We start from the raw sequence: 13,451 nt of genomic DNA on the forward strand, positions 1-13,451 counted from the left end.
AAAGCATAACAACAATAAATTATAAATCAGAAGAGCATAAAGAAATCATACTTCCATGAATGTATATTAGATCTATCCACATCCATCCTTAATAAAATAATTGAAGAAAACTGATGAAGTATATGCACAGGGGTAATGTTATTTAACTTATTCAGGACTGAAAGTGATCTTTTTGAACATGACATGATTGTATTTTAAAGACTGCCCAATTTAGGATCTATTTGGCCTAGTATTTTACTGCTTTAATGAAAACGTATGAAAAACATTAGTTTTAGAAGGCAAAATCTTTTCATACTGTCACCAATGCACAATAGCACTCATCATTTAACAATATTTTTCTAACCAAATTTGCATAACTAAAAATAAAATGTTAAATTACTACATGAGACTACATAAAATGTACTCTCTAAATTGTTTACATTGTTGGTATCATATGTAAAGTTAGTTTTAATACACTGGCACAATATAGTTAAAACTTGGAGATAAAGTTTGAGAAATGAATATGTATGTATTTAGCACATGAAATTCATAGTGTTTGAATACAGTTACAATTGTGTATATTAAAGCTATAGCTAGAAAATTAATAGTTACTTTTTAACTGAATATGGCCACAATATAGAATAACCAGTCTGGCAGACATATTTGGAAAATACAAAATCACTGTCTAAGTTCAAATATAATCAATTTTTTTTCTTTTTTGAGGGAAACATTTTTTGACTGAAGGTAAACTTAGACGTTTTGCAGTTCTTGGATGACATGTTACTTTTCAACAGAACCACTTGTGAGCCTTGTCAACCTATAGCTCTGCCTATCCATTTAAATAATTTGTAATGTGATGAGAATGACCTCATCAAATCTGAAGCCATGGAAGTTCCAGGTTTCCAAGGCTATACCTAGTGGAAGCTAAGAAAGAGAATGCAAAGGGGAGAATAACTGGGCTCACACCCCTTGCCTCTTTGGCTATCTGAGCCTGCTTCCATGCAATTGCTCTCTGGTACAAAACCAGAAGAGAGTGCCCAGTCATTTAATTTCCTAAACACTGTCTAAGTCTGATTATAAAACCAGATTTAGAAAGGGCAACAAAAGCATATCTGTTCATTCCTATATTTCTAGGAAAGGTATTAACTTGACAAATTATTAAACATAAGGATATAAGAGCTTCCCTAGTAGTTCATTAAGTCTCATTCAGATTTCATAGTTCCATTAGCCAAATAAAATTCAGATTTCTGATGTATTATTTAATAAAATTTACCACTATTTTTATTTCCTTTCAAATTTGTGTATATGTGTATGAATATAAATGTACTAGAAAGAAAAAGGTAAAAATACTTAAAATTTCTCACATAATTGTGGTTTGAGTGTTTTTCTTTTTTCTTTTTCTTTTTTGGTACGTGTATATTGAGAGGAAAAACAGCAGTCTAACTCTACTGGAAGCACTGATTTTGTCATTCTGGGTTTCTTTATCTTTCCCAGATTAAGAATCTTCATTAATAACAATAGCAACAACAATATCAATACATGTACATGATCTTATTTCAATAAAGTTTCAAACACCATCAATCTTTTGAGGGTTTTGTGCATCTGGAAAACCAGTATGCTTCAAAATCCCTGGAAACACTAACAAATACAATGAAGGCAAAAGGAATATTACCAATTAATTTGAAATTTCACTAATTAGACTCTTGTTAAAAGTTAAGGAGATAATCTATACATCAAATGATATACAATCTAATTAACTACGCAAGAGGAACAATATATTCTCAAAACTCTACTTAACCTGCCGGGCACACGAATGAAAACTTTTATCAATGTTCAATGGAAACCATTACTAATGAAATAATACATTTAACCACAGTTTATAATACAACATTTACACACAGTTTAATCATAAATTACACATCATCAAGTTACACATCACAAAGTCTACATCTAATTTAATCAACAGGAAATATTCAGTACCCCCCAACCCAAACATTAATTGATTCTTTGCTTATTACAAGACAGAAACAATACATCTTATTGATTTTGTTACGGGAAGAAATTATATTTGTGATGTTCTCTTAATTTGTGAAATGTGCCTACAGAGGACAACGGCAGGTAAGTAGACAAAAACAGAAACTAAAGTATAGGCAACAAATGGAAACTAATGTTTCCTACAGATAGTGTTGTATTCTTTGCTTATGATGCATTTGTCTCATATGTGAGATTTCGTCGTTCAGTGTGTGTTACTGGGGTATTTCATATCCACCCCAAGAAGTAGTCATGATCTGTGTTTCTCCGTCTGCAAATATCCCTAAAGTTCTGTGCTGTAGTATAATTGATAGGTTAAGAATTAAGTCTCTTGAAAAGTTCTTTCCTGAAATTCGTCTTGTTTTCAGTAGTTTTCTTCAGTAAATTGAGCTAGACTGATAAAAATCCCTTAGTCTTATGTACTTAATATGGGGTTTTATATACAATTTTATTTGTTTGTTCTTTTCACTGAGCATTTTTCAGTAACAGCCATTAAGCTGTCAACTCAATATTTCAATCACCCCAATCATCTTTAGAAAATAGTACATTGCATTTATAGCTCTAAGTTAATAATGCACTGAGCATATCTACCTTCCTTGTGGTTCTTATATACAAACTTCAGATGATAAATACTGAATTTGTAATGGGATTTAGGCTTACCATGACAGACAAAATGTATTTCTGATGTACTTTACAGCACACTACAAAAGTATATTTATATAAAAGTACAGGCCCATTTGGCTAACTTTTGCCTAATATGGGCATAGCTATTGCACTTCCGTGTCTCGAACTCTACTAAAGAGTAGAGAAATAGGTTTAAACCTACATCTATACAGCTTTTATATGTTCTTTTGGAAAAATTTATATACAAATTATATCAATATATTCTTGAAATAAAGGTAGAAAACATAAAAAGTAATAGAGACAAAACTGTAAAAGATCTTATTTACACCACATACTATACATTTTTGAAGGTAGAAATATGGACAATAAGAAACTAGAGACATGAAGAAAAACCAAACAAAAATGCTATAGTACTTATGCCATCTAATTTTATCAGAAAAATGATTAGATAAACTAAAGGGAGCTTGGAAATATCTTTGTCTATTTACCAATAAATAAGTATATACTGATTCCACAAAAAATCAGACTGGAAGAAATTAGCAATATTGCACATGATGATAAAAGAATAAAAATTCAGTAAAGTACACCAGAAATATTGCACACTAGATATTAATATCTGTCATGATAAGTCTTTCTGTACAGAGGGATATAAATTTTCAAATTACTTCTTTTGAAAATTTACAGTCCAAATCAAATGAATCCTAATTTTATTTTCATCATTTTTGACTAAGGGTCTAGCTCTAGTCTTATTCTGGTATCTGTTCTATTTACAGAGCTATTTACAAACCTCTCTTTTGGAATATTTGTTAAAATGGAATGTTAGTCTTTGAATATACATCTCTTTTGAAAATGTGAAATATCCAGATAAGCTTTACAAGGGATGCTCTTCTATGATAGGAGAATCAACCCTTGAGGACCTGGCCTTTTTGCCTGAAGTAAAGGTGGTCAGTGGAATAACTTTAATTGAGTCATCATCAGAATGAATTCTTTCAACCGTGGTGTAAAACTGAGCTCTTGGTCTACCCTGTACTCCCTCATCGATGGTATGCAGTCCATCAACTCCAGCACCCTGATTGTGATGGATTGTATCACCCTGGGGCAGAGGGGGACTTCGGTGAATTGCCACAGCCTGTGCCAGAGGCGGGCTGTAACAGACTGCAGCGGCCTGTGCTGGTGGTGATAAAGGAGGACTGTGGTGGAAAGAAGATGCCTGTACTGGTGGTGGGCTATGGCACAGTGCAATAACCTGGGTCACAGGGGGGCTGTGGCAGATAGCGATGGTCTGTGTCACTGGAGGACTGTAGCGACGACCAGATTTGTATGCCCTGGGTGGGCTGTGGCAGAGAGCAGTGGTCTGTATCTGTGGAGGGGTAGGATGGTTCAGAGCAGCTGGCATCCAGCAGGAATCGGAGTGGCCCAAAATGAGGCATTCTTGAGTACAGTTGTCAGAGGCTTCTTCCACAGTTGGCTGCACTGTTATTTCTGCAGCTGTCAGGGTGAAGAAAACAAAAGAAAATTAAATGATTTTTATTATCACTGACATGAAACAAGTAATATAAATTTAAAACTTTAGTAGTCTGAGTACATTGGAAATTTCCAGTGGGTTTATAATTAGTGCCCAATTTATCAGGAAATATTCCCAAAGTCACATATAGAATTCATTTATATAATTACATATTGTATTTCTTCCACAAAAGGCACTGTAAGAAATGAAGAGATAAACAACAGAATGAACTTATTAGCAAATCACTTTTTTGACTATTAATTTGAAGGAATAAAGGATGAGAAAACACAGTAGAAAAGAAATAAAAGTACAAGGGTGTCTCCTGAGTCAAAGAAGCTAGAAATACAAGTTTACAACATGTGCAGGTCTAATTCTATAACCTTATGGAAAGGATACAATTGTTGAAATGATTACCTGATCAGTCATTTCTAGGCCTTGGGTCTAACAGGGCCAGCAGATGGAAACTCTATTACTGATGCTATACCTATCATAATTATGTTCATGAAACAGTTTACAGAGTTTATAGAACTATATATTATGAGTTTCTTAGTATGGAAATATTGAATGTAGCAATGGAAGTTCACCAAATATTGAGAAAATTAATGCTTTATAATTCATTTCTAGCTGGCTATATTTCAAAATAGTTGTAATGAAATAGTACTAGACGCAATATACATGCTGTCTTTGTAAATTTTCTCTTTGGGATATTTTAACGTTAATTTTTATTAATTATTTTTGGTGCATGTTGTGTTCTTTGTGTACGAAATATGTCTGAAGAAGGTATGGGTGTAATGTATGAACATATGTGTGTGAGTGGGCCTGCAATCATTCGTTCCTATGCCAGAGCAAGAGTTTCTTCATCTATGACTCTCCACCTTAATGTCTTGACAGGGTCTCTCTTAAAGTTTCTCCTGGTCTGGCTGTCCAGTGAATGTTTGAGATCACCTGTATCCTTTCCACCAGTCCATACTGGAGATTGCGGCATGCATAGCAATTTGTTACTTTCTTCATTTTCTTCCTGTTTTACTTTGTTATTGGTTTGTTTTGTGTGTGTTTGTGCATATGTGCCTTTCCATGTATGTATGGTAACCTAAATCCAGTTCCTCATATGGCACTGGCAAGTGACTTTACTGACTGAAACATTTTGCCAGAATATGAGCTATTTTCAATATAGGGATCATATTTAAAACATAATTTTCAGAACAGTAGAGAATACTAAACCGATTAATCACATGTATAAGAACCAGAAATTCTATTATATAGTTTTATTAAAGGACAATGAAATTGTTTTATTTGCAAAGTGTGTAACAAAATCTCTAACTCCGAGTTTTATAAGATACTAAGATTTCCTCACAGATTTTCTAACAAGTTAGAGCCTTAAGGTGGAATGATGCTTTTATTTGTGGGTTTGTGTCTATATGTAATACTGAGAAAATGAAGTAAGATTAAAGAATTTGGATTTTTAAATATAACTTTAATATCTTCTTACTTATTATTTTTGTTACATCTACTAGTAAATGTGACAGAAATATTTATAATAAATACTAGTCACAAGATGAATTTAATTAGATTAAAAGAGTTACTTATTAATAACTTCAGGAAAAAAATTAATGGCACATATTTTCACTGATAACTTCCTATGCATTTTGTCTTTCTCTACATGTGTGCTTGCTGTATACCAGCATTTATGTTTTTTCTGCAAATGAATTATTTTGAAATTTAAAAAAATAGGGACTCAAGGGCTGAAGATATAGCTCAGTAGGAAACATTTGACATGCAAATGTGAAGACTTAAGTTTGAATACCCAGAAACCAAGTACCTTTGCAAGGACATGCATTTATATGATCCCAGGTTTCATCTGGGAAGATGGGAAGTAGAAGTAAGTAAATATCCAGAAGCTCTTCAAACAGCTAGCTAGAATGTTGTATGAAGGGGAGCACAAAAAAACCCGACCCTGCTTTAAGGCTATATGGCAAATATTAGCATAAAGATGCTAGTTCCTGTAATTATTGAAGGAGTTATGAAATGAAATTCAGTGAATTCAAATGAATGGGATATAAAAAATAACTGGCTCGTATTAATACTGGAGATTATATATATATATATATATATATATATATATATATATAGAGAGAGAGAGAGAGAGAGAGCATTTCTTTCTCATTAAGAGAACCCTGTAGTACAAGATCATGAGATTAACATTTACATATTCTGTATTTTTAAATGAGTAAAGCTAGGAAGTATATTTCTGTCATTCTTATAACATTTTGTAAAATGGACCCAAATTATAGTCTTGGGACACACACACTCTCTCTCTGAACAAAAGTATTTATTGATTCATATTGCTATTTCTGTTTTTCTTTATCTAGGAATACTCTTCTTTCATTATAAATTATGATGGATAATATTATTACATGAAAATCATTGGTTAACAGCTGGCATAACTGGATGTTGGCATGTAGAAGACTGCAGATAGATCAAATGCATCAAAGACCTCAATATAAATCCAGCCACACTGAACCTCTTAGAAGAGAAAGTGAGAGGTGCCCTTGAACGAATTGGTATGGTGTAGGGAGCTGCAGAATACCACACCCAAAAGATGGCGCCGGTTTCCGCCCTCCGCCAGCCCGACGGCGAGCGCTCTCTGTGGTAAACAACTCCTAATTTGAGAAAGGTCATGTATCCTCTTAATTCTGCTTGGAGACAACCAATCCTGGCGCACCACGTAGGGTTAGGTGATTGGTAGATGTAGACTATATCAGGCCCCGTCTCCCTCGACCCGGGGCCGCCACCATTATACACTGTAAAGCAAAGAGGTTCCCGATTAAACTGTGTTGAAGAAGATTCCTTGGTGTGGCGTCGTTCTTGCTGGTCAAGGGTGGATGCCACAGTATGGGAGACTACTTCCTGAACATAGCACAAAGAGCACAGACACTGAGATCGACAATTAATAACTGGTACCTCCTGAAACTCAGAAGTTTCTGTAAGGCAAATGACACAGTCAACAAGGAAAAATGGCAGCCAACAGAATGGGAAAGATATTCCACAACCCCACATCTGAGAGAGGGCTGATACATCCATGGAAAAAGAAATCAGAGAGACATCACATTTTACAATTGCCACAAACAAGATAAAATACCTTGGGGTAACACTAACCAAAAAAGTGAAAGACCTGTACCATAAGAATTTTGAGCATCTAAAGAAGGAAATTAAAGAAGATACTAGCAAATAGAAGGATCTCCCATGTTGTTGTATAGGTAGGATAAACATAGTAAAAATGGCAATCTTGCCAAAAGCAATCTACAGATTCAATGCAATCCCCATCAAAATCCCAACACAATTCTTCACAGAACTTGAAAGAACAATTCTCAAGTTTATATGGAAAAACAAAAGACCCAGGATAGCCGAAACAACCCTGTACAATAAAGGAACTTCTGGAGGCATCACTATCCCTGACTTCAACCTGTATTACAGAGCTATAGTCCTGAAAACAGCTTGGTATTGGTACAAAAATAGACAGGTAGACCAATGGAATAGAGTTGAAAACCCAGATATTAAACCACACACCTATGAACAGTTGATTTTTGACTAAGAAGCTAAATTTATATGATGGAATAAAGAAAGCATCTTCAACAAATGGTGCTGGCATAACTGGATGCTGGTATATAGAAGACTGCAGATAGATCCATGTCTATCACCCTGCACAAAACTTAAGTCCAAATGGATCAAAGACCTGAACATAAATCCAGCCCCACTGAACTTATTAGAAGACAAAGTGGGAAATACCCTTGAATTAATTGGTACAGGAGACAGCTTCCTGAACATTACACCAGTAGTAAAGACACTGAGATCAACAATTGACAAATGGGACCTCCTGAAACTGAGAAGCTTAAAATGATATGCATAATTAAATACAGGTTATATAGTTACCTATAATACTCAGAACTTATAGTTAGGTTAGTTTGGTTTTCTGTATATACAGAGAAGTATTTGAGATGGATAGGTATTCTTTAAACCTTTCAAAGACCTATAGAAATTTGGCATTTAAATGGTTTAGGGTTCGTCTCTTGCAGTGAGACACAACTGCTCCTGGCATACCAATTACGTCAGAAAGGAGGATGGGCATCGAAGAAACTTGTTATGGAGTTTGCTTTCAACATGGCAAGATTAGCCATTTGGGCAAGAAACTGCTCTTGCCTGGACTGTTAGTTGCTGTATAAACTAGACATGCAGGACCCACAAGAAAATGACAAAACAAGACAATACAGAAGGATACTGTTGAAATGAAGGAGTGTGCCAGACACACTATGGCCTATAGGCTGAAGATGGATGCCCCAACGTTACAGAGGAACTTTGGGTTACTGTCAATTCTATAGTTTATATATTATCCTTCTGTGGTCTTTGATACAGTTGAAGACAGATAGTTATGGTTATAGTTTTCTTCAGTTATTATGAAAGATAAGATACCCTTCTTTTTATTTAGAAAGAAAAGATGAGATGATGGGAAATGTACTGTGTATGTTCATCTTATTGATTATTGAATAAAGTACTTGTTTGGCCAATGAGACAGAAAGTTAGACAGGACTAGGAGTCAAAGAGGACTCTGGGAAATGTAGTAGAGAAGTGGTATTCTAGGCAGGAAGTGACATAGCAAGGAGACTGATATTTAAGAAGGGAGAAGCAGGAAGTATCCCTTTTCCCCTCTTCTCCTGCTCCAGTGGCGAAATGTGATCCACTGGCAAGGGAGTGGCCAGCAGAAGGCATCCTCTATAAGTCTTATAAAATATATAGATTTATGATAATTAACACTGCACTAACAGATGAGAATTCTAGTCATTGTACCTAATACAAGCAGCATTGTACCTAATACAAGTCTCTCTGTGCATTAATTGGGGCACAAACACAGGTGGGCACCTGGCGTAGAGTGCACATGTTGTGGTGGGGCTCAGCAGCTTTTGGCGGAAAGATTTATCGTAACGCTAAGGACACAGTCAGTAAGACAAAAATGGCAGCCCACAGACTGGGAAAAGATATTCACCAACCCCACATCTGACAACGGCTGATTTCCAAAATATACAAAGAACTCAAGAAGTGAGTCTCCAAAACAACAAACAATCCAATTAAAAAGTGGGGTACAGAACTAAATAGACAATTCTCAATAGAGGAATCTAAAATGACTGAAAGGCACATAAGAAAGTGTTCAACATCCTTAGCCATAAAGGAAATGCAAATCAAACAACTCTGAAATACCATCTTATTCCTGTTAGAATGGCTAAAATAAAAAACACCGATGATAGTTTATGCTGGAGAGGATGTGGAAAAAGGGGAACACTTCTCTACTGCTGATGGGTGTGCCAGCTTGTACAGACACTTTGGAAATCACTATGGCAACTACTCAGGAAAATGGGAACCAATCTACCACAAGATCCAGCAATTCCACACTTAGGCATATACCCAAAGGAAGCACATTAATACATCAAGGACATCTGTTCCCCGATGTTAATAAAAGCACTATTTGTAATAGCCAGAATATAGAAGGAACCTAGATGCCCCTCAACTGATATATGGATGAATTAAAATTTGGTACATTTACACAATGGTGTACTACTCAGCAGAAAAAAAATAGATCGTGAAATTTGCAGGAAAATTGATGGAACTAGAAGAAACCATTTTGAGTGAGGTAAGCCAATCACAAAAAGACAAATGTGGTATGTACTCACTCATATGTGGATTTTAGACATAGAATAAAGGAATACCAGCCTACAATCCACACTGCCAGAGAAGCTAGTAAACAAGGAGGACCCAAGAGAGACATACATGGCCCCCTGATGAAGGGGAAAGGGTCAAGATCCCCTGAGCAAATTGGCAGCAAGGGAGGAGGGGGAAGGGAGCTAAGTGAATGAAAAGGGGAGAAGAGGAGGGGTGAGGAGGATATGAGGGAGCAGAAAGTTTGGATGGGGGAAGAATAGAAGAAAACAAGAAAGGAGATAAAATAATAGAGGGAGACATTTTAGGTTTACAGAGAAATCAGGCACTAGGGAAAAGTCTGGATATCTACAAAGATGAAACTAACTAACAATCTAAGCAACAGAGAGGCGACCTTAAATGCCCTCCCTTGATAATGAGATTGATGACTGACTTATATGCCACCCGATAGCCCTCATCCAGCAGCTGGTGGAAGTAGAAGCAGACACCCACAACTAATCACTGAACTGAACTGGAATCCAGTTTTAGAGAAGAACGAGTGATGGGCAGTGGGGTTCAGACTAGGATGGTGAAACACACAGAAAAATGACCTGCACAACTGGGAGCTCTTGGTCCCCAGACTGATAGCTGGGACATCAGAATTGGACTGATCCAGACCCCAGGAACATGGGTTTCAGTGAGGAGACCTCAGAAATCTATTGTACCTCCTGTAGTAGTTTAGTACTTATCCCTAGCATAGGTGTGGACTTTGGAAGCCCATCCCACATACAGGGATACTCCCTGAACCAAGACACAGGGGGCTGGGCCGAGGCCCTATCCCAAAAGATATGATAGACTCTGATGACCCCCTATGGAAGGCCTCACCCTCCCTGGGGAGCAGAAAGGATATGTGATAGGTAGGGTTTTATGTGGGGGGGAAGGGGAGGAGAGGAGGGAGTTGGAGCTGGGATTGACATGTAAAACAATCTTGTTTCTAATTCAAATAAAAAAGAAAAAAGAATCGTAAATACATAGAGACATAAATAAATAAATAATAATAGTATAATAGACTGTTTTGGAAAAAAATGATATCCACCAACCTCACCAACCCCACATCTGACAGAAGGCTGATTTCCAAAATATACAAAGAACTCAAGAAGCTAGTCTCCAAAACAAGAAATAATCCAATTAAAATTCCTGGTACAGAACTACATAGAGAATTCTCAATAAAAGAATCTAAAGTGGCTGAAAGACACTTAAGAAACAGCTCAACATACTTAGACATCCAGGAAATGCAAATCGAAACAACTTTGAGATAACATCTTGCTCCTGTCAGAATGGCTAAAATTAAAAATCATGACAGTTCATGATAGAGAGGAGTGGAGAAAGGGGAAAACTCCTCCACTGCTGCGGGGAGTGCAAACTAGTACAACCACTTTGGAAATCATTATGGTGGTTTCTCAGGAAAATGGGAATATGTCCACCACAATATCCAGCAAGTCAACTTTTAGGCAGGTATCCAAAAGATGCACATTCATACAACAAGGACATCTGTTCAACTATGTTCATAGCAGCATTGTTTGTAATAGCCAGAATCTGGAAGCAACCTAGATGCCCCTCAATCAAAAAAGGGATAAAGAAAATATGGTGCACTTATACTACTCAGCAGAAAATAACAATGGAAACTTGAAATTCGAAGTTAAATGGATTGAACTAGAATAAACCATTCTGAGTGTGGTAACTCAGTCACAAAGAGACAGAAGTTGTATGTACTCCCTCATATATAGATATTAGACATAGAGCAAAGGATTACCAGCTTACAATCTACACCACCTTTGAAGCTATGAAATAAGGTGAACCTTAAGAGAGACATACGTGGTCCCATGGATAAGGGGAAAGGGATAATATCTCTTGTACAAATTGGGAGCATGGGGGGATGGTAGAGGGAGTAAGGAGAAAGAGAGGGGAAAAGAGGAGGGGAGAGGGGACATGAGGAAGCAGGAAGGTTAAGTCAGGGGAAGAATGGGGACAGCAAGAAAAAGAGATAGCACAATAGAGGGAGGTTTAAAGAGAAATAGGTTTAAAGAGAAATCTGGCACTGGGGAAATGTCCAGAAATCTAAAAGGATGACCCCAGATAACAATCTAAGCAATAGTGGAGAGGCTACCTTAAATGTCCTTCCCCTAAAATAAGATGGATGACTAACTTATATGCCATCCTAGAGCCTTCATCCAGTAGCTAATGGAAGCAGAAGCAGACACCCACAGCTAAACACTATGCTGAACTATGGAATCTAGTTGCACAGAAGTAGGAGTGATGAGCACAGGTGTCAAGACCAGGCTGGAGAAATCCACAGAAACAGCTGACCTGAACAAGGGGGAGCTCATGACATTGATAGCTAGGAAACCGTCATAGGACTGTTCCAGACCCCCTGAATGTGGGTGTCAGTTAGGATGCCTGGGAAATCTCTGGGGCCTCTGGAAATGGATAAGCATTTATCCCTAGTATACAAATGGATTTTGGAGTCCATTCCACCTAGAGAGATACTCTGGCAGCCACCACACATGGGGGAGGGCCTAGGCCCTGTTTCAAATGATATTACAGACTTTTTAGATCCCTCATGGAAGGCCTCTCCCTCCCCATGGAGCAGAAAGGGGATAGGAATTGGATTGACATGTAAAACAAGCTTGATTTTAATTTAAATAAATAAAACTCTTGGCTTTTTCTTATAGCTCTGTAATTTTTCCTTCTAAAATTAGTTGGTAAAAATTTCTTATCTAAAGCAATCTTGAATTATCTATATTAGGTTAGATTTTATGCATGTCATCCTATTTTAGGACCTGACAGAACTATTCCCTGGGTTTGGATACTGAAATGTATGTGAATGGAGAAATCAAACAGCAACAGCATTTATGATTTAATTTATTATTTTCTTCTCTTAACCTAGGAGGTGGCCTCAGTTCCTGATAAGTTAATTTCTTTTTCTTTATCAGTTGTAAGCTCATATCAGGAGTAAATAGTTTCTTCCTTAATGTGTTTTCTTTCAGACATTTTATCACACCAATACTAAATGAAACTGGGATCACACACACACACACACACACACACACACACACACACACAATCTTTTGTGGTACAGGAAATTACAATGTAAGCTGCCATGGAAGGGAAGCAATCAATAGTCCTATCTAGCTGCAACACTTATGAAACAAAACAATGACCAACAGTAAAAGATATTCATAAAGCTGTAATTAGTGGCACTCAAATATTTCTGGTTACTAAGAGCTATCTTAACGAAGATGAAGTACATTCAACAGAAGGGAAATTATGCCTGGTACTGAAAACATAGCCAACTTTTCTTGGGCTAGTGAGGTCATAGATGTTGGGAGGGAATCTACTACCATTACTTTACTAATATAGTATATTCCTTAATTACATTATGTATCTTAAACTGACACTCACAGGTAATTGTAGCTATCATTCCTGACCAAACAAACTTCTTATTCATGGAACATGTAGGTCATCCCCCAAAACCACGAATGTATACAATGTAGAGATTAAAGACCTGTTTGGAATCCAAATACATCTACTTTAAAGCTCCTACACCTATATCTCTAAACAGGGGTCA

The 13,451-nt window shown here is 36.6% G+C and overlaps 1 protein-coding gene across 6 annotated transcripts in view; it reads right to left on the reverse strand.

Annotated features, from left to right (window-relative positions):
* Nucleotides 1–3,505: 3,505 nt before the first annotated feature.
* The window catches only part of LOC100754537 (protocadherin-11 X-linked), a 474,898-nt gene continuing 464,952 nt past the window's right edge, over nucleotides 3,506–13,451 (reverse strand). For 5 of the 6 annotated variants that reach the window (XM_035450271.1, XM_035450270.1, XM_035450269.1 and 2 more), the window contains one exon: nucleotides 3,506–4,122. In XM_035450271.1, coding sequence (XP_035306162.1) covers nucleotides 3,506–4,122 — 617 coding nt within the window. The remainder of the gene's footprint in view (nucleotides 4,123–13,451) is intronic. The other variant, XM_035450272.1, reaches the window with a different exon arrangement.

This window comes from Cricetulus griseus, chromosome X (assembly GCF_003668045.3).
Source record: "Cricetulus griseus strain 17A/GY chromosome X, alternate assembly CriGri-PICRH-1.0, whole genome shotgun sequence".
NCBI lineage: Eukaryota > Metazoa > Chordata > Mammalia > Rodentia > Cricetidae > Cricetulus > Cricetulus griseus.